The 24,761-nt window shown below is 43.3% G+C and overlaps 1 protein-coding gene across 2 annotated transcripts in view; it reads right to left on the reverse strand.

Moving 5' to 3' along the window:
- LOC311500641 (SH3 and PX domain-containing protein 2A-like) overlaps window positions 1–24,761 on the reverse strand; it is a 51,296-nt gene that overhangs the window by 8,251 nt on the left and 18,284 nt on the right. For both annotated transcript variants that reach the window (XM_084562158.1, XM_084562159.1), the window contains exons 6-8: window positions 21,188–21,219; window positions 13,351–13,479; window positions 1,958–2,071 (exon numbers count right to left, since the gene is read on the reverse strand). In XM_084562158.1, the coding sequence (XP_084418284.1) occupies window positions 1,958–2,071; window positions 13,351–13,479; window positions 21,188–21,219 (275 nt within the window). The remainder of the gene's footprint in view (window positions 1–1,957; window positions 2,072–13,350; window positions 13,480–21,187; window positions 21,220–24,761) is intronic.

Raw genomic sequence — 24,761 nt, forward strand, 5'->3', positions numbered from 1 at the left:
TCAATCTGAGAGGCAGGTTAAAATACATGATTATTTGAGAGCTACAAATATGATACTATTACAAAAGCTAATTTAAAGGAATAATTAGGAATAATTGATGATGGTTTTCTGGATGGAGGATAAAATGTATGGTCCAATCTCTGAACCGTAAATAGGAAGTGGCTGTGAGCTGCTAGCTAGCTTAGCTTTGCACACAGACTACATGTTCTACCTAGTTTCATACAGTTTAACATAAATTAGTTTGGTGTTTTACTAATCACTTGTCGCCTGGCAACCGTTCAGACCCAGGAAATGGTTATAACAAGATATAATGCACTGATAGGCCAGTTTGTTGAGCAGAACAGATGTTTCTCTTTTTTCCAGTTTTTCTGTGAAACTAAGTTAACCAGCTTCTTGCATTACTGTCATTGTTTTATCATACTGCCATTATGAGGTATCTCTTTTACCATCCAATTACTCTATGCCAGGATTCAAACAAGCAAATTTCCATTACTGTTGCATAAAATATGACCAAAACCAGGAATAAGAAGAGGAGCAGAGCACCATCAGTGGGCAAACCAACATCAGAAGCTGCCCGAGCTTTCAACAATCTCTCCTTTTTAGCATTTTCGAAAGGACTGTCACAAATTCTGTTTCCCAGAAACACGGGCTTTCTTCTGTGACGGTGCGGTGGTACAGACTGCTGAAGACCACAGAACTGACAAAGAGATGCTTTATGAGTTTCATGCCATTCCCATGACTGACTAGACACATAAACGCTAATTACACTGACAGATCGTACTTCCCGAAACCCCCTGGCAGCAAACAAACTGCAGCTATCTCTAGTGGAGAAGATGGGAGTGGTGCGTGTAGGCATTTGCGGTGCACAAGTGTGTGCGTGTTTGCGTGTGCGTGTGGTTGGGCACTGGCGGTAGGAATCCTCGCTGAAAACGTTTGTTTGTTGATAAAAATGGGGGGAAAATAGGGCATTTAAGCATATCACAAAAACACTGTTTATCCTCGTGTATTTTTTTACTCCCTCCATCCTTGAGTCATAAGATATACAACACCAGGGGGATCCTCGGCCCCATTGTTACAGCATACACAAATTGTGGAGCGAAAGATGTTTGGCCAGAGTGTTGGAAAATCTCGATGTTTGTTTGGAAGTGTAATACGCAACTTAATTATTTCCGTGCCTCCAGTTTGTCGGGTTTTTCTCTTAACACAATGTTGCATAAATCGTAACAGAGATGCTGATCACCGCCTGTCAAAACCATCAAAGTTTGAGTACATGACGCGGACCGAGACCTGTTTATCTGAGATTAAAATGTTTTCTCCAGTAATACTGAAAGTACTTAAGCTGACCGTAGATTGCCTGATAAGTGCATTTGACAGGGCTGTCGACATGACAACTTCAAGCTCTACATGGGCGTGTTTGCTGTCAGGGCTTTGGATCCATCTCTGAGTTTCAGTAAGCTCACGAAACACTCACGAGCTAGCCACAAGGCAGACATTGCATGAAACACTGTAAGTTAATGTCAGCGCTTGCTTAAGTTTTAATTTAAACAGCATGACTCAAGAAATATTCTGTTCTGCTGCTGATGAAAACACATGCCTCTTTCATGAGCTCAGTGCCCGGCGGTCATATCACTTAATGCTGCACTGTATCTTTCCTCTACAGAGCACTACTGTGCAGCACGTCGCTTCACAGATTGTGGTCTGGTCTCCGCTTGCACTCTACCTCCCTGCTGTTTACCCAGGTCTGAATCTACACTCTGTTGAAACCCGCTTATGGTGGCAGGCAGACAGAGGGAAGTGTTCACGGCGGCAGCGGTGGAGTAGGGCCGAGTTTTTCTCCATGCTGTCACAGATCAAAGACGGAGGAGGGTGGAGGTGGCGTCTGTGTGTGGGTATATAACAGAGTGTGTGAGGTTTGTGTGTGTTGTGTGGGTGGCCGGAGACAGGAGCGGTGACTTACCTTCCCCAGCTTTAGAGGCGCCCAGCTCCAAGTCATCCCGTGTGCCGCTGTGGGAGTTGAGATAGGTAGCGGGGACCCAACCCTGCTCCTCTGCAGTGCTGACAAACCACCAACCTGTGGAAGCATAAAGGAGAAGAAGACTTAATAAGTATGAGGATTTGTCGAAAACTCTGGGCCTACGATTCGATCTCCACCACCACCACCACATAAAAAAAATAAAATGCACATAATAAATCTTCACAAAGGCAAATGAAAAAGCAACAGAGATGACGTGCACTGGTGTGAACGTAGATCTTCTAGTCTAGCTCACGCCCCTGTTAAATCACTTCATCTTTGTCTTAGTCACTGAGGCCTTATTTGAAAAAAATTTATATATCTCCAATCACAGGATGAGCTTCAAATGAACATGAACATGAGGAACCTGACTGTGTTGCCAAGAGAATCAGAGAGCCAGGAACATCAGAGGGAGCCTGGCCGAGGCTCGGCTCGTAACAAGCCTTTGTTCAACCTGCGTCTCATCAGGATCAGTCGTGATTTCAGCGGGCAGGACGCTGCTGAAGTGCCCGCAGTGGCCAAAAAGAATTCAGTTTGCAGAGCTGCAGCTGATTTGACTTCTGGCAACTTTATGACAAGTGCCTCAGCTGGAGGGGGGCGCGTACAAAGTCAGTGTTTATTCACTTTAAAACCAGGCCCTAATAAAGTGAGTGACACATTAGACGAGGTGTGCCGTTTATATCCCTGTGTGTGCTCATTAGAAATCTGTGCTAAATCAGGCACTTCCTCTCAGCTCTCACGCCACATTCGCGAGCCCGTATCAGCTCTCGGCGAGGGATCGGAGTGACAAAGCTGGCAGAGAAACGGCCCCGCATGCGGTATGCCACACACACCCGCTATTTGTTGTGGTAACGGGAATACAATATGGCTGACAGCTGTCTGGACAACCCATAAAGACCATAGGAGAGTTCCATGACACTTTCACAGCTGGTCCAAACCTCCGCTGTACATTTTTCTGCAAAAATAGTGTGTTCTGAGGTAGTGGCATTAACCTGAATCGGTATGTAGAATGATAGGAAAAGAAGGGAGATGCACTGCTTAATTGATGAAAGAGCAAAATTATAGGTTGCCAGTAGCTCAAAATGATTAAGTGTTGTAATTATGCTCGTAATTTTTGAAGACATACATCACAATTAGACAGGTAGCAATTAAAGGCCCTTATAGATAAGAAGGAGGTAATTAAGGTAGACAGGAAAGAGCGCAATTTTCACCGAAGACTTATTCTGCTGAAATGATGTCGTAAAGCCACTTTGATAAATACACAAACCTTCACACCTGCTGGATCGTGGCGGCTTAGCTGACGGCAAAACAAACCAGCAACAAATGAACAGTTCCTCAACCTGTTTTTACAGAAATATAAATATCATGTAACTTAATTAAATAAAAGCATTTACGCCTTTACTTTTGATCATTTGGGAGTGGAAAGAGACAGGTGGCAATGGGGTGAGAGTGAGGGGATGGGTGCTGCAGTGAGGACCATAGGCCTCATCTTATGGGGCGCCACCTGGTTGAGCAGATAAACCCCGTAAACCGAGGCTACAACTTGCACCCTTTGCTGCATGTCGTCCCCTCTCTCTCACCCATTTACGTCTTGTCTCTGTCCACTACCGCCTATCAAAAGAAGACTTTTCTTTACAGCTTCCTGAACTCTTCTTGCACAAATGACCGTGTGATTTGGAATAAGGTCTCGCTCTCACGCAGTTGTCATTATAAAGATTTAATATGTGTCTAATGCTGGCAATTCCAAATCCTGATGGCCTCCATAAATGAATCAGGTTGACTTTCTGACCATAATGAGTATCCGGCCTTCAAGACAAGCCGGAATCTAGAAGAACTACAGACATCCTGCTGACAGACTAATGAACGACTCTCTCAAAGGAAGCAATAACATCCAAGATCTTTCCAGGCGTTTTTTGAATGTACGCATGCAATCTCTGAGACGTATGTCACGGATGATTTATTTAATCAATGAACTTCTTAAGCTACACACACACACACACACACACACACACACGCAAAAACACTATCAGCTGTACAGTGAGGCTGTTTTGCATGAGGTTGTTGTTTGGCTCGGGAAAACACACTGGCTGAAGCTCAGGGACGTAACAAGCCATGTAATGTGCTCAGTCTTTGCAACAAAGCTTTGGCTTGAACTAAAACCCCATGTCAATAAATCCAACAGAGAGTGCATTCCACAAAAAAAAGAAAAACACAAAATGGTGTGTACAGCATTCAGAACCAGAGATCTTTAAATACTGATTCCTTCGTTCCACAGCACTGTTATCCCAGTTTTATCTCTTATTTGACATTAATTACCACAACATCCTCATTTTAAATTAAGTTAATTATGTCAAAATGTTCCAACAGTTCATTACGTCTCTGAAAATATTTAAATAAATTTGATGTGTTTAATGACCAGGAAAGGACAATGTCAGCTACATTAATGGTACTTTAAATTAAATTGACCATTATACAGTAAGGTCAGCATGGAAAGAGTAAACATATCTGGAGTGCCTACATGTGCAAATTGCTGTTTTCACACCGGCATTCCAGCTGAGGTTAAATGTCATGTTCGCTTCAGCAAACTAACTCTTGATGGAAATGTAAGCAAATATGAGAATAAGCTGCAGGAATGTAGTTTAATTGTGGGCTCTTGGCTGTTAGTCTGAATATACACACACATGGCTAAAAAACACGACGCCTCTTTAAAAGGACTGAGCAAATACTGTTGGCTGGGGCGGAGTCGGCTGTGTTTTTCAACCATCCCTCCATATGGCAGGTGCTTAGGCTGAGTTCAGTGAACCTCAAAAGAAGCAATAAAAAGTACCTTCGTGTGTGCTGCTTTCCTGGTTGTTGCAGGTTTGTATCAGACAGGTTGCAATTATACAAAACGTATGGAATTGAAAACACTGCTTCACGTCTCTCAGCGCATGCATTCATTCAAAGAGAGACACAAAACGACAAAAACACAGCTTTCAGAAACGTGGTTCAATCTATATATCAATGACATATATGCCATTCATTATAATTGCCCCATGTCATGATAATTCTCCTGGAATATTTCTCCATAAGGACTGGGAGGAGATTGTGATTGTTGACTTTGGAAAATGGCCGCTTTATATTTGACAGGGTTATCATTTTTCACCATGACACAAACCTTCAGTTGAGGTCATTACAAAAGAAACAGCTGTTTTGTGGGTCTCCCGCTGCCAAGACGGCAGTCTTGCGGCATGACACAATGCCTAGCATTTCAGTGAAATCATACGGGTAAGAGTGCATGGCAAGTTTAACGCTGTGTTATCAGGAAGGCTTCAACGCTGCACTCATTCGTCGGATCTGGACCGCAACCGTGATTTCCTCATCCATGTCTCTCAGTGGTTGGACAAGTACAGAAGATTCCCCACCATCTACTCAAACATCACCTCTCTCTCCTCACAGTGATCTTAACACAAGGAACTGTTGTTCAACATTTATTAGCTCCAACACTGACTAGCGTTTTAGGGGCGGAAGTACAGATCAAGTATAAATGCATGCAAAGTTGCAGGCCACTTATGTAGACTATGGTGTAGGCTCTACGTAGCTCCGTTGCAGGAGTATAAACTGTGTTGCAGTCTACTCAAGTCAGACCAAAGTCTGCAGTCTGCATCATCGCACAAAGACTTCTATGTTCAGTAACATCCCAAATCTGCGAAATGCGTCCAAGGTAATGAAAACCAACGGTGAAAAAGTTAAAGGTGACATGGGTGAATGAGGAGGTGGATTCAGCTGCTGAAAGGTGAAAAATGGCAGGTAACGGAAATGTGATTAGGAGAGTAATGTATTCTCTGCTCCTCACTTCCGATTATCTGTACAGATGTTGGAGAAATGAATGAAGAAAGCACACCTTAGGCCTGGTACACTTGTCTTCACATTTGTCTGATTCTGATCCTCCCGCAGTCTTGGTTTCCACAACAGACAGAGCAGACATATATGCAGTGCTCCATACGAAGCTACACCTGCACCCTAATCTGCATTAAAGCATCATCTCCTGTATGCAACCCAACCTGCTTTCCCCACGCCTTCCAGTCTCTCTATAAAAAGTTAAGAATCTTGGAAAGCTACTGCAGAGTTTCAGCCACAAAGGGGAAAAAAGAACACAGCCAAATGCTGACTGGCAATACGCTTTGCTAAACATTATCCAACATTAGAGCTACTTAGTCAACATCCTGAGTAAATCAAAAAAAAAAAAAAAAAAAGCTTTTAAAGCGTTTGAGCAGAGTTTAGTTTTGTAACGCCCACCAGTTTGGGGGCAGTGGTTACATAAGACAATGGCTCAACCCACAAACCTCTAAGGGAGGTCTCGTATAACACCACCACACTGCAAGACCAGGACCACAGACATCAACCTCAAATGTCACAGGCTTGGAAAGGAGGAAACCAAACGGTTTGTGTTTCTTGCACTACAAGGACCCTAAGAAATCTGGTGATGTTTTAAGCAGAGGACAAATTGTAGCTGAGTGTACACCTCAAGTTTAAGCCTGCGGCGATCGTGTTAAAACTGTTGTAGTTCCTTATTTTAAAAATAGCGAGGACTATGCCAGCCTACTGAAATGCACAGATCCAGACTGAAAAGTCAGACATTTCTCATCTGTAGATGAGAAGTCACATAGGGCTGGGGCAAGAGTTGGTTAGCCTAGTAAAACACGGGGCAGCAGCACCAGAAACCACCTCCAAAACTCATGTAGTATCTGTTAACTGCTTGCAATCGAAAATAGTTGTTTTTACCCTTCAGCCGTGGACAGATTTAAGCAAATCAAATGAAATCAAATGTTAATTGGTGAGCTTTAGAGCTGCTACTAGATAGAATTTTAATACAAATGAACTCTTTAGCCGTGTTCCCCGGTCATTATGCACAGCAAAGCTGCTTCTGGATGTGGATTCACACTGAACTAGAGTCAGATGAAAGCTTACTTTCATCTAACTCTCCCCCAGTTAGCAAAAGAGAGCATTTCCAAAAATGTAAGGAATATTCCTATATTCCACTTCTAAAGATCAGACAGCTGAAATTGCTTCACAGTAAAAGCATAAAAAGCAAATAAGAGAAAGGCATTAAATCCAGATAACCACATAAAAGAAACCTGAGGCAGCACGAGAACAAACTTGAACAAAAGGAGATATGAATGTCACATTTTATTAACGAACTTTTGTCAACACCTTGTAGAAATGAAATAAACTGTATAAGAAAAAGGGGCGTCGTGACATGAATTGTTCTGCAGAAGCGCGGAAATGCAAGAAAAAAATAAATAATTAAATCATTCAGTAATATTCTTCAGTATTTATTCATGTAAGCAGATGGCCACTCCAGACATTTATGGCACTGTCCTCGTAGTTAACCTATAGTTTATTCTACCCCTGCGAGTGCAGATGCAGCAGGCAAGCCTATAATACGAGCAGGCAGCAATAAACTCTATTTGTCTGTCATACAGTATCTGCCATCTGGAAACTCTATCAGCTTTAAGACCCATGCTTCATTTTTACTGTAATCAACAACAGATTGTCAGCTGCAACAAAGAAGCTCGATTTATACAACTCTGGTCTTTTCTTAAGGTGAGCGGAAAACCAATAAAACAAAACTGCAATCTATGAATGCCATCAATCAGACCTGACACCTGAACAAACGGCGTCTGTAACACAATGTGACACAGCGGCTCTCCTTAATGTCCTACTCATCCCTGAACATTTATCATTAAGACAAATGATATAGCTGTAATGACTTTTCAAATCAGCATTGTTTTTTTTTTTTTTGCTTCGGAGTACGAGTGAAGAGTTCCTCACATTTCGTATGGATATGAGAACCACATATTCAGCAGCACGGGGAAGCTTTTTTTTTTTTTTTTCCACGACCTGAAATGATGAGGAATGCAGGGGCTCAGCAGTCCTGCAGATATCTGACACCACTGTTGAGTAGAGCAGGAGAAAACCCCATTCATTTCCAGCTCCTGTATTTATTAACAGTAGATCCTGTATCAAAGCACAGGGGGGGAAGGCGTACAGCCCAACACACACGCACTTCCAGTTTTTGTAAAACACTGGGTTTCGATTACCTCGGTGGTTCTGGGAGAGGGAAGGGGGGCAAAGCCGGCACAAAACAACTTTCAAGAGCTAATGTTGACCTAAGGAACAACCTTCACTCCCTCCCGGCGTCTGAAAGGATCCCCTCATGGTCGGAACGAAGCCGTACCCGACGGCTTGTATGCTCTCTAGGCTCTGATGATTTGGAGACACAGCCGTCCTTGAATGTCTGAAATCCCACCCCTTAAAACGCCGGTTTAACTCAATGGTCAATTCTTCATCGAGAGAGAGGGGCACCTTTTTTTTTTAGCTCCACAGACTGACACATTATTACTACTTTTACCACTACTTAAATAATGTTACCGGTCCTGTTTTTCATCTCTGTGACAAGATGCAAGAAAGTAAAGATAAAGACACAAATCTCCTGTTTGAGTTTCTAAAAGTGCAGGATGAGGCAAATTTCTTGAGATGGTCATTAGTACTTCCTATGTTAGGCTGAAAGAATGCGAAGGACAGGGATTATTCTGAGTGGATAATGTGTCTTCCATCTGCTGCTTGCAACTTAAAAAAGACATTTAAGACTTGGCATGCTTTCTGTATCATGTCTTTGGTGGTTCATCGACAAGAATTATAGGGTTTTTCCTCTATTATACAAGGAAACGTGGTCTTGCTGAAACGGCACATACCAAATTGGGAAACTAAATGTTTGAGCACGAGCAGGACTGGAAGCTCGGCGTTGCCTTTTATTCGCCTGCACATCAATCAGAGGCAGAAAAACTGGAGTAATGTGGTCGTATTTGCAGGAACAACAGGAGCTGAAATCTGAGTGTTAATGTACGTCACAGGATTTGGTGCAAGAGAAGAAAGACAACTGTCATTCTAAAGAGGTCTAATCTGTGCAGAGCCATGGTTTATTACCTTAACTTGCTTGCTAATGCATGCAGTGTCACATCGACAATCCTAAGATCTATTATATTTTGCAAGTCTTATCCATGTTCACGCTTTTAGTGAACATGGTACAGATGTTCATGTTCATGTCTTCTCATTAAAGGTGAGGCTCATGATACAATAATGCCGATTTTTTTTCCAAGCGTCTGGTCTGAAAGCTGAGCACTTATGAGCTCACTGCGGCGCTACATGAACAGTTAAGGGAGTAACAAATTTATCTCAGGGTGAACATGAGCTGATCCAATAGTTGGCGAGCATTTCACTGAAGCCAAAAATGCTAAACTCCTGGTGACATTAGAGGTCTGGGGGATCAACCAACATTTTATTGCTATCCAATCTAATAGCAATCTGAAAACCCACAGGCTATCGTCTCTTATGACTAAACTTCTATGGACAACTGCACCAGGGCTTTTGGTGCAGCCATCTGAAATCCAGATAACAGATAATTGATGTAAGACTTCCAGTCCCATGTGCCAGTAAGTGTTTACAGACTAATTAGAAACTTAAGATGCAAGAGTGGAGATAGAGTTAAGAGACAAGGTCTGTGTCTCGCAAGTAGCTGGGTTACACTCATTTGACTATTTTTGCTTGAGGTATTTGCTTAAAAAATTGTGTTAGTTTGCTCTCTGACAGGGTATGACAGAGTGCTCTTCTGCTCTTCACACAAACTGTTTACCCGCATGCAACTAAAGCCCACTCAAACATGTTTAGAAAACACAACTCGGACAACCAAATCTTAGCATCAAACGTTTGTCCCTTGCCAGAAAGTGCTACTTATCCATATGCATTTACTGTATCTGTTTATGAGGGTTATCTACCAGTTGGTGAGAGGTTTCATTCAGGACATCCATGCTGCTTGCAAGATCAGAAACAATTATAACAGAATTCTCCAAAAACTATTATATTTCTATAGTTAACATCAACCGAGTACAAACTAGACTCTTTAAAAGCAGCGTTAACTTTGGCCTCTTGGAGCAAACTCCAGATGAAGAAGGATCAGCGTCTCTGAACATCAAACTCCTGCTGAGCTCAGCCCTGAGATCATCTTGCTTCCAGCCTGAGAGCGGAGGCATTATTGTACTGGTACATTTTTCCATGTGAAGGTAAAGCAGACATCCTGCGCATCAATCATGCCATGCTGAGGGGCCAGGCCTGTTTAATCTGCCAGCAGACTCCGTGGGCTTTCAGCCAGGCAGTCGAACATCACCTGCAGGAATACCCCTGTTACCTTCCAAGCTTCTCTGCGGAGCTTTGTCAAACTATAAATCATTATTGCTTGAGAGTCCAAAAAGATGACTGTATGATGAGTATAGTTTAAGGCTCTTCCGGAAATTCCACTTGCATCTCCCTGGTTGTATAAGCTGGGTGGCACAGAAGAGATTAAAAAAAAAAACATACTGCACATAGGTGGTGCCAGGGGGTCTAGGGGGAGATGGAAGGACTGATGGTGTGGGCTGGCCCAGCCAAAACAGACAGGCATTCCTGGAGTTCATTTCACAAACTGTAATTCATTGAAGCCGACCAGTGGAGACGTCACAGCCCCCTTTGTGTCCACACGGAGAAATTTTCAACGCAGAACAAAGTGCTTAACACTGCACTTGAGGTGGAGGCAAGTATAAGATTTCCAGAAGTTCCTGCAAATTATTTTTTCCTATCCTACATACTCAATTAAAGGGCAAAGTTTAAACCACTGTATAAAGAGCATTTGAACTGACCAACAAGGCTGCTAGCTTAGCTTCGGTTAACATCTCTCCAGAATAGTGTAAACTGAGGAGGCATCCTGGAGGATCCATTAAGCCATTATAATGAACCAACCTCTCTGAACCACTAACTCTGGCAGGAAATTGCTTTTTCCATTTTCTCCCCGAGTTTCTCCCCGCACTACTCTCTCCTCCTGAGCCAGCATCTCCCCCTGGCAAACTCTCATAAAATAGACAAATAAAATAGCTGCAGAAGTAGCGTGGACAAAATACTAATTCTGATTGCTGTTTTTTGTTAATACTAAACTGACATTTTTGAAATTGCTGCATTAGAATAAAACTCCTTCTTGATGTCTGACACCTGAACACTCAGCAAAACAGCAATCGGTAAAAACTACTGTACAAATTGAAACAAAAGACGGTGACACAAACTGTAAGTGTCAAGCCAGTGTAATGGAAAATACTCGCCTGGCTCGGGAGAGGGGGCTGGAAAAGTGTAGAGAAAGCTGAGCTCACTTATAGGTCTGACCTAGATTCACTGCCCCGTCTAAGGCATACATTATCTAATTCAAGGTAAGGAAAAGTCGATAAATGCGCTGGGCTGCAGTCGCAGACAATGTCTATGGTTGCAGAAGCTTTAACAGTGGGACTTCTATTAACGGACTTGGGCGAATGGCAAAAATAATACGGAGCTGTAGTTTTCCATTTCTAGATCTGCCACCGTTATACTCTTGCACTTTCATGCAAAATAAATCTCCGACCAGACACACAATGCTGACACAAAATCACACGGAAATATGACAGAATACACCTTTTTTCCATTCAGCGCATTAAAAAAACTCTGCAGGGGGACCCGCGCTGGTTCAAAACTGCACGGCTTGAAAATCCATACAGCTCTTTTATCATAACAAAGGCAGTAGACACTTTAAGTACGTCTAACTCAGCGTATTCACTCCGTAGCTCCGTAGTACACAGATCAATCTGTCAGAAACTATTAAAGGGGTTGTACTTATCCTGCAAGGGAATGGATGCTAAATCAAATGAGCTCTGAAATCTTCTTAACACACACCTGGGCTTGTTAGTATTGGTAGAGGGACATGGAGTGATGTCACTGAGCCAACTGGAGCAGGTCTAGTCGATTTCCTTTGCGGGAGGTGTTGAGGTCTTTGCTAAACGCTAGCCGTGCTGCTGGAAATGGCAAAAACGTGAGGAAGGGAGGGGTTCGCATTTGATTCGGATCTTAGTGAAAGTGTCACAGGTGTAATAAAACTGTCAGACAGCCTTAGGATGTGTTTTAAAAAAAAAAAGGCTTCAGGCTGTTTCGCTTTCTAGAAACAGCCTGAAGAGCCGATTTGGCTGTGTAAGAAGTACAGCCAAACAGTGGATGGATGAATGAGTAAAACAGAATACGGTCTGCATCAGAGAAGAGAATGAAAGAAGGCAATGATAACATAAAACTGGAAATCATAAATCTGAAATGAGATGTGCATGAGTTCCACAAACATCACTGTAACTTTGCACAGTGGTCACACCAAAGTGAAGGGGCCTCTACTTAAAACCACAAGACCATGCAGTTCAAATTCATGCAGGAAAGCACTTGGTTAAGGCCCCCGATAAAAGGACTTCAAGGTGTTGGAATATCCGCCTCACTATGGCTCCCCATTGGGTTGAAATCCTACTGGAGCAGGGAGTGAAAACAAATACGTGAACCCGAAGGCAGGACACGTGACACTTCAAAGCGATCCTCCTCTACGGACCCTCTTCCTTAAGGCCAGTGTGGCTCTTACACCCATCGTGAAACCCAAGTCCCACTGCCTTTCCTAGTCACCGCTTCCTCTTCAATCCCTCATTCCTTCGTCCTCCTTCTGAAGGAACACATGAGTCCCATTACTGTTTTACTGTCTCAGCACACCATTAAAGCTGAACGTCAGCCCTCGTTGCTGGGCCTGTGCCTCTCCAGTCACTCTTGTGCTATATATGACAAATGTCCTTAAAGAAACGAGATTCAGGCAGAAACTGGAACCTCTGTGTCAGTGTCATTTGATATGTAGTCCAGTTGTAATTTCAAATGTATATATTATATATTGTGTTTCACGGTGGACACTAGTTCCTGGAAGTGCCACAACGTAATCGGACCTGAATAACATGGATTTGTGCTTTATATTAGCATGCTACCGGCTCATTAAACATTGAGCATTGTCAAACCGAATCACATATACCCTAAAACACGATCTTGGCCCTGTCTGCTAGCTCTTTCCAGAGGTTAAACAGCTGACTAAGGACTCTCCGCAGCTGGCATTTGTAAATCCGGCATGTCTTGCTGGCTTTCCATTAAAGTGAGGTGGAATAATTAATATGAGTCTGGAAGACATTCCTCTAGCTAGAGGCAACATTCTGGCCCGCAGCCTAAACCAACAGTGGGAAGAAACAGGGCTGACTGTGAGCCAGAACGAGCCTCCAGATGGGGCTGAGTAACAGCTAATAGTTAACAGCAAGCTTCGGACAAAGGAGGTGAGAGGGATGATTTAAGGAAAAGGGCAGAATGTTTGACGAGGTCTGAGTCATGAATGGACGCGTACATTTTGCATGCATGCTGCTTATTCCTGCTGCCTTTGTTGTGCGTTTGTTTTGATTACTCACCACTCTCGCTCTTTTCAATGACGTCGACCACCTCGCCTGCTTGGAGACTGATTTCTGCAGGCTCTTGTTTCTCGTAACTGGCCACCACCACATACTGTTCCAGGAGCATGGGGTCCGAAGCATCCAGACCTGGAGTTGATGGAAAAAAACATGCTGTCAGCCAGCTGCCAGCCATAGGTCCCCGAGAACGACTGTTGGGCACTCGTTGTGCCATAGGCCACTTTGTCTGTAGAGCTCAGCCAATCACAATATTCACAGGCTTCAGTGCATCTTCCCCAGGGTCTAGCCATAGAGCTGCATCCCCCTCCAGCCCAACATCAAGGGCAGTGGAGATGCTAAAAGTCTAGGAAAAGAACCTCCCTCCGAAAAGTGACGTATCAAGCAGGCAAGCATCGAAAATCCATTCTGTTTTACTAAAGGGACCTCATCCTTATTGTCCAACAAAGCTGAGTCCTGGTCAATACATGCAGGTAGACACATGAACACAGTTTAGAGAGGGCCAGGAATGGGAAAGCAGAACAAGAAGTAGCAGTGACAGAAAAGTGAGCTAAAGCCAGCTGAGGACAGGACAGTAGAGTGAGAGAAAGAAATGGTTTCCCTTGGAAAATAAACCATCTGCTAAAAAGCCTCCTTCTCCTCAGTTGGGGCTGGAGTTGGAGAAAGAGTAGGGGGTTGTGTACGCCAATCATAAGAGTCGGCACTAGGGGCCTTAAATAGAACCAGATGAAGGGGCTGGAGCTGCGCTCAGAGGGATGGCCCAAAGTCTCCATGAAACACTAGAGCTCTGACTACAGCGTGCAGCTCAGCCAATGGAAATCGTCCTTCCCCTACTTCACTGAGTTAACCACATAAGCACCAGCAGTGACTTAGTTTTTTTTCACTTGGTTTGTGCCCGCTTTCCTAACTGGGTCAACATCCGTCGCTTCACCAGCTTTTGGTTCACTAACTAACAACAGGAATGCCTCATTAAGAAAGACACAGATGTTCTTATTTGAGAAGGCATTTAAAGAACGTATAAAGTGCCCAAGCACATTACCAGCAGCCATGCCCCCCACCCCCGCCCTGGCTGAAACCGTAATCATGAAAAATCCTCAAAACAAGCATGGCAGAATGGACTAAAGGAGATCTAACAAGTGTCAGCTGGAACCCAGACGCAAACCAGCTGACGTTCGGTTCACACATTAGCAAGAGCTTCTGCTGACCACCGAGCTCAAAGCTGCAAGCGGAAGGAGCTACTGTCTGTACACTTTAGATTAAATCTGTTTACACCAAATGCTACTGCAACAGCAAGTGTGCACTTTTAGGATGTGTTTAAGTAACAAGAACAGACAACCTGGTCCAAAAGCTGCTTTTACTGACGGTCATCAGATACTGTCGAGTTTTGTTAAATTTATCAGCTTTTGTCCAACAAAAGCAGAATAAAACATTTTTATAAAATGTGGCAAACTCTGGAAAGTGTAACTCTATGTCATCCTGGGGAGGGAACAATTCAGTCCAACAAGTGTAAGGCTTGAGGCTTAGATAAGGAATGATTGAGAAGGTTTGAGTTAAGCTGCCATCTCTCCAAAGACCTGACCTGGCGGCGGTCTCCCGGGCGTGAGATTAACATTTTCTGTAAGTCTGGATAATATTTTGCATTAAATTCGGGAATTCCAACTGAAATGTCAAGGAGCTAGTAACTCACACAGATGAACTCAGCACTCATTAGCATTGCGTATGCTTAAACCTGCCAAAGAGTCAGGCGTTGGATTACTGCGGTCGGGCTGTGGTTTGTGAAGCTTCACGTTATTTATGCAAGATGTTTTGTCAAACCACAAAGATGGGTGCAGAGACAACGGAATGAACACAATTTAATGGTTGCCCCTTTTCTTCTTGCATATAATATGACAGCAATTACTTCACATGCAGCAAACACTGATATTTCTTTTGACAGAGAACAAAGACACAAGATGACAAGATGATGATATTTATCAGTGGTGATTTTCTGGTCCGTTTTACCTTTGCTTACAGTTGTGTGACTTTAATAGCATACAGATTATAACACATTTTCTTGGCTGCTGCAATGTTTAAGATATGAGGGAAAAAATGGGACTTTTGGGTCGTGTGTAAATCAAGCTCTCAGTCGTCACCTGCACTCTTAGTCTGTCTAGATTTACAGATTTATAAGCAAGCACTTCCCTTTCTAAGTGCATTTTAAAAGGACTTCTCAAGCAAACAGCAGCATTGTGGATTTATTCTGCAGATTTGCCAATTTAATGCCAAATCTGGCCTTAAAATAAAAAATAACAACCTGTTGGGATCCCAGTTTCTGAATATCCTAAAAGTTGGACACCGTAAAGAACGAATAAGAAAACACAAACATTTCAACAACACAACCTCAAGACAGATGGACATAAAACTCAGCGGGTCATGAGCTCATAAAACTATAATCTATGTCAAATGATGTAAACGTAGCTTTCTAAGACACACAATTAACTGCCGCCGCTGAACAGTAAATCTGCGACCTGAGGTGAGTGAGTAAAGACTTTGTCAGCAAAGTCAACAGGCCCTGAAAAACAAAAGCTAATATTTCAGACTCGTTCAGGAAATGAAATGTTTTGCAACAGCAGGAAGACAGAGCCCGAACCAAGAGAACATGTGCGAGAGCAATGAGGTGAAAGAGCCTTGGAGAGGATCAGTCTCGTTCCAAATAAACTACGTGTAAAGAGTTTAAAATGAGATGTATATAACAGAGCACAAATCAAGGCTGCAACCGAATGTAGTGACTCAGCGAAGCCTCGATCAGTCACTCCTTGGAAGAAAAGCGCTCCCACTGAATAAAAACAACATATTCACATAGTGTGGTAGCGGAGATAGATAATGTTGGAACTTCAAACATCTAGCTTCTGTTGTATGAAGGTAAGAAATACATCAAAATCTTGTTAATAAAGGGCTTCTAGAGTTCATTTGAGTTATGGCTGATAAATCTGTTGAGAACTGCTGATAAAATGTGTGTTCCTATATGCTACACTTGGAAAAAGAAGTCTTTCATTTGCTAAATCAATGATTTAGCAGATGAAATAACGGCAGAATATCCCACATCTGTCCATTCAACCACCCTTGATCAGTGTCCAATCACTTTTGAGCCCCTGTAAGCGTTTCCCTACCATATTTATAATACGCCGATCAGGCATAACACTATCACCACCTTCCTAATATTGTGTCTGGCAACGGAATGCTGTTAGTGGGGGCCTTTGGGTCCTATGGGTCAGATCAGTTTGGGATCTAGTGAATTGGAGGCCAGGTTGCAATAGCAAGGTCATGTTTTTGAGTTGTTCCTAAACCGTTTTTGTGTGTGTGCACGTGTCAGGCTGCATCCTGCTGGGGATGGCTGCCATCAGCCTCTAAGTAACATGCACACCAATGCCTGGTCCAGAAGTTTCCAAATAGAGTATTGCATTGTCACAAGATGGTCCCAGTGGTCATAATGTTGTGGCTGATCGCTGTATAACCAAAATCTCAGTATGGGAGTAGCTGTACGAGCAACGGAGCCCAACAGCATTCATTGAGTATTTTGTTCTTGGCTTCCTTCAGATAGTGCTATTAGCCACTCTCTGTGTTTATCACTCAGATTTATACATGTGCTTCCTGCTCCCACCCTTGCACTCCCAGGCGTGCTAACTCCATCCAACCCCCGACCCCACCCCCACCCGGCCGTCATCAGCTCCATCCAAAGACGATGACAGCAGGGAACTTTGCAATAATTCATCACCAAGAAGGAGGAAAACAGGGAGCCTCGTTTACCCTTTTGGGATGTTCTTTGTGAGAGTTGTTTTTTTGTTTTTTTTTTGGTTGATACCATAGCTGGCACAGGCCTTCATGTTTTATTGCCACGTTCTGAACCCTGGGGTAACTTTATGAGAGCAGAACCGGGCTGAGAGGAGTAAAATTTGGCAAAGTGCGATGCCTTTGTTTGGCTCATCAGCTGCAGATGTGCAGCTGGATTAGAGAGGGACACAGAACTGCTGTTCAATGTAGTACAGATGTACTCATGTCATTGAATCAGTATGTGGCCCTGGGGGAGAAGGGGCAGACCACAAATAAGTAGTACAGAAACGCTCCCCAAAATCATCCTACAGTGAGACAGCCTTCACATCGCTGTTAAAAACTGATGAAAACATTCTGGGTTCAAAAATATTCAGAAATATCTGCACCCAGCAGATCAAGTGCTGTGATCTGCTGAGCGCCTCAATACTTTAAAAGTTTAAATATGATTGTGAAGGCACTGGAGATTAGAAAAGTTCCAGGAAAAGCTACATTAGATAGATTTCCAGAGAAGAGTTTTTCTTGGAAGCATTTGAAGTTTTGTTTAGATTTGCTGTAAAATGCATCGAGTACCGCCTTCCTCAAGAAATATTTGGAGTGCGGAGGTTTGCAAGAATTTGAAATCCACATTGTTTACACCCATGTTTGGTTCCTAGCAGTCTTCCGTCTTCCCTTTCTTTCAACCAACTCACAAACAGTAAAATACGCGGAGCCACTGCGGGGACGCGCATCATGTGAAGTGCATCTTGGTGTGCAGACACATGACACTGATAATAAACATGGCTCTGTAGCGCCCCTAGAAATAACATCAGCAGATACCATTGCACTGGATGATGCAAAAAGGACTGGAAACAGATTAAAACTGCTACTTTAATGAGCGGGATTCAAACCAATCTCTCCGCTTCATCAGGTTTTCCAGCAGAAACTCTGACGCCTTCACCTCTCGAGGAAAAGGACCGTAACCCATCCCGTGACAATACTGACACCCCTTATGAGATTACAAATAAATGATCTAATTTTCATACAGAAGGGGTTCTGTCTTTAAACACAGGGTTTTGAAGCTTAAGCTCTGCCTCCAGGGGGGTGAGTCCACTGTGAGAAATGGCCACTTATCAGAAACAGAGCGGCCTGTATTGGATCTGCTGTGTGTCGCAGGGGGGCGGTGCTTCGGCACAGCCAGAGTTCACTGGTAACTGGGCACGACTGATGTTAGTGTGCTGAGCAGCAATATTTATGAAGCAAAAAAAAAAACAATCTAACATTTGATTTAAACTTGGGTTAAACCACAAAACGACTCTTTCAGGTACTGTGAGAGTCCTCATTGTGCACAGGTCTAGGAAGGGGTTTATGGCGTGTCTAAAGTCCCAGCGTTCAATAGCTGCTCATTGAGAAAGAAGTGGCTGAAACAGCGTAAGCTTGTTAAAGTGATTTGGAAGTGCTCATTTGCAGTAATGATTTCCTATGCCAGTTTAAAATCTTATCCATCTGCAAACGCAAACAAACACCCAGACCTCTTGACCCACCCACCATCTAGCCCCTTAACAGATTAACCCTTCTCTTCCCGATGAGCGTGCTTACCAACACACAGTACTTAAACATCAGCGCAGACACAGCCTCACACATAAACACACACACACACGCACCCGGCAGGCCCCCGGAGACCTGCAGCTCAAATAAAGACAGCAAGTCTGCGCACATAAACGCACTCCCTCGGCCTGCGCGCAACACTGACATGGTTTCCACTTGCCACGTAAACCTCCTCTCCTCTCCAGCTGCTTTTCACATGCACTACACCCCCGAGTGCTCCGTTTCTTTTCCTCTCCTGCACAGTTTCTAACCGTCCTCTGGTCAGATAGCTTTCTGTCTGAGCGCACTAATGCTTTGAAGAAGCCCCTGAAGCTCAGCGTCCTGTAACGTAAGTAGTAGTAGATAGTTTTTCCCCTTCAGGGGTTTGCGTATGACAGAACATCCCTTCATTAGTGGTCAACTTCATTATATGTTAGACAGAAGACAGTATGTCTTTCTTTGAACTTAATGTAGGTAGTCGTCTTGATATGATGCAGAATCAAAAATGTGGTCTTCTTCAACCTCATAGGACTCGTTAAAGTCACAAATAATTGCTCTGAATCTCACTAAAAAAACAGTTTATATAACACACTTTCCTTTCGGTAGTTTCCCAAAAAGCAAATTTACCAATCATCACGCAATCCAGTGACGTAGAGCAAGACTAAAACAAAACCCAAAGTAAGTGATCATCTCTGAGCGTGTTCTTCTAATTTCTCCTGCTCGCCAGGTAAACAGAGTTTCTAGTCGAACCTTTAACCGCTCGCAATTTTGTGGCAAAGGCCCACATTCTCCTGTTTGGGGCAGGGGCTCAGTAAACTCTTATGGGAGACCGGCACCGTGTAATTACGGAAACCATAAGCTGCAGATACAGCACAAATTCACCGCAGACTCGCTGCGCTTTATCTGCTGCCCTGCTTTAACAGAGAGAGATCAATCTCCGACCACTAATGTCCAGCGTGGGGACTACGGTTTCGAGGTCCTGTATGAAGAGACTGTACACTATGTGCTAAGTGTTGACTGTGAATTATAAACCGACCGGGCAAACAGTAAAGTGTGTTATTAATGTTTTTATTGGTAGACTTGATCCGATTGACTTAAATTGGATATAAATATAATCACATCATGGAAAAGTAACTTGCTGATAACATATTTGATATTAAACCAAATCATTTGGAATAAAACAGCTGGAAACTGTGGATGCAAGCGGCATCGATGAACTTTCCAGGCAGCCGATATGAATATAACTGGAAGCCAATCTAATATCTTGCACAGACTGAATGTAGGCTACACACACACAGACACACACACTCACAGCTGAAATAAGACAATTTTTCCATTTCACTATGTCGCTGGAATTCCCTGTTACATAAAGCCTCAATACCATGGAACACATAATGAAATTAGTTTGGGGTCTTATTTCATTTGGTGGCAGCTCCAGCGCAGCCTTTCCTCAGAGTGGATCACCCACAGAAAAAAAATTAACTCGCGGGTCGTTTGCACACTTTCACGGCCCAGCTATGTCAACTATGGCAGACTGCATGAAGGATGGCCACTGCGACGTCTGATTGCAGGGCTAACGTGTAATTCGGCGATGCACGCGGGTATTCTGAGCATGCACATGCACACGCGCACGCAAACACACAACAATTGCACAGCTGTTCAGCAATCCCCTCTCATACTTTTCCTGCCGCCTCCTACGCTCATATCCCCATGCTCAGCTGAGTCACTCGGTCTTTCTGTCCTCTTCGCACTCTCTCACACACACAAGAATACAGACCGAGCAGCCACTGCTGGCAATGCAAATACAGAGGCACAAACAGGTGGCGTCTCCCACCCAACAAGTACTTCTCAACCATTTAATAATAATACAAAAGAGGGCGTGTGTTTGCAGTTGATTTAGCGTTGCACTCTTAATAATATCAGTCTCCTATGGCCTATATGGATCATTTTAATTGAAAAATCCAAGATATAATTTGCTTTACAACAAACAACACCAATTATCTTCACTATCAGTTAATCTGCAGATTATTTTTTACAATTAATTAAAGGTCAGGGCTCCAATTACTTGTTTTGTCCAAACATATTCTGCTGCCATATGTGAAAATCCACAAATTCTCTCATTTGAGATCAGCTAATAAATAAATCGACTGATCTTTTCAGCTTTAAGCACTCTTTATCTTTACAATAACTGGGTGCCATATCACCTACAATGCAGCTCAACCCCTGCCAGTGCATTCAGTGAGTCTTTTTTTTCAACCTCAACCAGCAGCTGACATCATTTCCTCAAGCTCCTCAACACTTGTAAAGAGACCTGGAAACGTGCAGTCGGTGGAATTCCCCCCTTTTAAGCAGCTGTTTGAAAACTGATGAAAACTGTTACAGTTTGTGCACAGAGACGTCTTGAAATCAAACTAAATCACACAGTACAGATGATCGTGCACTGACGGAAGTAAAAGAGTTCCCTTACCTGATTTACGTCGGCCCGAGCCTCCGCAGTCTCTGAAAAAGAAACAACACCAGAGCAACATTTTCAGTCAGCGCATTGATAACGGCTCGATCAATCCAGTAACCGGCTACGGCTGAATCTCTTCCCGAGACCATCCAAGGGCAGTTGGCACACGAGTACCAGCCAAACCCTCGTTGAGAATGCATGCAGAACTTGACCCGCTACCAGAGGGAGGGAGACAGGGTGGGACACGCACGGGTGAGTCCCACAGTTAAGTATGTCAAGGACAGTAACAAAGCAAACATCAGCCTTTTTAGCCAATATACATCAACGTGTGCACGGATCAGTATACGCGGGTGATGCAGCTGCTTCTTTTTAACAGAACGCCACTTATGTACGAGACAACAGTATCATATCTCCTTCTTAATCCCATTCATGTTTAGACAAGAAAGCGTCTTTCTGTCCCCAGAGCCTGGACTCTAACCAAACAGTGAATGTAAGAGAGTTGGTGTCAATGAACCTGCTCTGTGCTCTGACGCTTATCTCACCATTCACTGCTCTCACATTTACTGCACTTCTGCGGGTTTCTCAGAACACTGGCCTCCATCTGTAGTATGGAGACAATCTGGTTTAATTCTTGCCAATCTGACCACAACTATCAGGCCGCTCACACCTTGTGCCTCAGAGCCACTGCTTGAGATCAGATCACAATTTATCGCTCTCAAATAGCACGTAGGCTACATCATTTTTAAGAGATCACTCACTACTACACCGTTTTTCACCAGTGAAATAAAGATCTCCAGTAATAAAGGTAAGTAAAGACACCGGCTATTATTGAGGAAATACACAACTTAACTCGATATGGTGACTTTGCAGTTATAAAATCAACACCTGGGTATTTTTTATGAAGGAATTACACACAGCCTACTCCAGCTGAATAATTTCATATGTCAATTTCCACTTGTTTAGATTTATTTCTATCTATAGTTGGTTAGAAGCTAAAGGAATGTGGTGACCAGCATCTCAGACCACCTCAAAATGTGGTCGGATCTCAAATGCCTCCTGGTGTGTTCACATCTGTACTATAAGCTTGCCCCTTGCAATCCAATCACTCACGTTAATACAACGTCTTAAAAGGGCCGTAAAGTTTTATTTCATTGGGTTTTTCTGAATTTCTCAGCTTGTTTTGTTTCGTCTTTCAAAGCTGCGCCTGTGTTGACAATTTGGCGAAGATGTTTTCTTGCCATTTCTTTGTTTGCATGTGTTTCCTCGAGCTGCAACGTGATGAGCTCTCACAGTCATTTGCACTGGGACGTTTGCCTTATTGTAAACCGTCACCGTTGTTCTGTTCAGAAAATAAACGCAAGCTTTCTAAGACTGACAGAAGTTTGTCAATTAGAAACAAACAGTGAGAGCATGATGAATACGTTTTAATTCACACACTAATGTGTTGTCGCTTCAAATTTGAGTTCTCATGCTTCATTTGCTGCAATGCAGGTACATCAGCGATGATGATTCGGGAGATGTGCGAACATTTCAGGCCAGACCGCTGGCTGCACGACCTCGTTTAGTTAGCAGATCTGCAGCGAGGTTTGACACAGATGGGAAGAGACACCTGGCTCTGTGGAGGGGCCAGCAGCAGGACTGGAGCCACGGCCAGTTATGGATATGAGCACATGTTTGGATAAACCTTGTCCAACATTCGCCAGGTTACAGTCTGTTCACCGGCTCTCGGTGAATTCACTGATTCCAGTTAACAAGAAAAGTTTTTCGAAGTATTTTGCAATTTGTAAGGGAGGTTTTGCGCAGTTTCACATTTGGTTTTGCTTTTCAGAGGACAATCACCAGAAATGTAATATTATTGTTACCCCTTAGTTCAGGCAAAGCAACACATCTTGCTTAAGCTTTTACCTTTAAGCTTTTTATAACTGTTCCTCTGTTGATTCAGATAAAGTCATTTTTGGCACAAGGCTTCTCTAAGGCTTCTCTGTTTCCAGATGCTCGATCGGAGACGGATCCATTATGAGACATTTCTAATCACACACGTAATAGCTCACTTTTAATAGCTTCATTAAAGATACACAAACTTAATTATGAAATCAAACGACCATGAATGCACTGCTACATTGGACTGTGACAGAGCAAGAATAATGTTTATATTGCATCTCCAAGCGTGCTGCGGAAAAACAGCTGCAGCATGGACTTCATAACTTTGTATATGATACGAAGGGCTGGAACGGCAGTAATGTTAAACATTTATGCCGAGCCGACAAAAAAAAGGGGGGGTTGCAGTTTATTAAAAAATAAGCATAGCCTAAACAGATTGTGCACAAAGAAAGTGTGGAGACGGGAGGAAACAAAGTAATGAGCACATCTTACACGAGCAAAGGTGAGCATTTCTTTAAGTACAGGAGCGTAAATTTGGAAAACATTAGTGTGTTTATGTTCACCCACTCACAGTGTGCATAATTCATTTTAAAAGATGCTAATGTTTCAGAATATACGATGTTTGTTTTGCTGAAATCCAGAAGGGGAGGGGTTGTAACTGGAGAGAAGAACTGTACAGGGAGAAATGATGGGGATAAAGTAGATGCTTGACCTGCCCCGCTTGTCCGTGACCCTTAGCGCAGAGGTGGAGTAATATTCCTCCCAGGAGGAGACTGAGCACACAGCTCTGACTCTGTGCGTCGTCCTCCTATCACCAGTAAAATCTAATAGATGAGGGGAAGGTAAGGGGGAGCGAAAATATGTCCAAACACTATTAAATGTTTAAGACTTTTTTTTTTTTTCAGTTAACCGTGAGAGAAAGAGAGAGAGAGAGAGAATTTGGGAGACTGTCGTCACTATTCATACAGTTTTGGTTTCATTGTGTAGACGCCCATGCCGGGAGATGCAAGTACAGTACGTTGCACGTGCACCAGAGCAGAACACATCATTAAAAGTCCAAACCCCTGAGAATCCGTCCCAAGCTCCAGTTGAGAGGGACCATCTGTTTGCGCACAACTGCAGCGCAATCTTTGTAGGTGGGCCTATTTCAAAAGGAATGTGTGAGATATTACCGTTTTATCATTTTCTCACATTTTTTCAGCCGAGCCAGAGGACTGGAGGATCTGCCCTATGCCGTGTATACATTACACAGACTCTCCTGCATGGCCTCAGGTTAACCTCTGCGGGGGTAACCTCCAGCCCCGGGGGTCAGCGGGTCGGCGTCATTGAACAGAGGTCTGATTTTTGTGTGTGTGTCCTCTACAAAGGTAACGGTGCTGCGCAAATCCTCACACACACACAAGCTCAGTAAAATCATGCATACCGGCCCAAATCTCCAACAAAGTTTGGCCATGATTGCACGGTGATGTCAGTCTAGAAGAATGTTAGTTTGACCACGTATCAGCCACTAATAACTTCCCTTGCGGTGAAACAGTGATGTCAAATTAAGCTTTAGGCTAAGAAGAAAACACTCTGCAGACAAATACAGTGTATTTTATATAATTTAGAACACATTATTGTGCAGTGGCATTAATCATGCTGTGTTTACACATTCACAATGCGGGACAGCAACCTCGATTTAAGGACAAAAAGCAGGTGTCCACATCAA

This window comes from Chelon labrosus, assembly GCF_963514085.1.
Source record: "Chelon labrosus genome assembly, chromosome: 15".
NCBI classification, from domain to species: domain Eukaryota; kingdom Metazoa; phylum Chordata; class Actinopteri; order Mugiliformes; family Mugilidae; genus Chelon; species Chelon labrosus.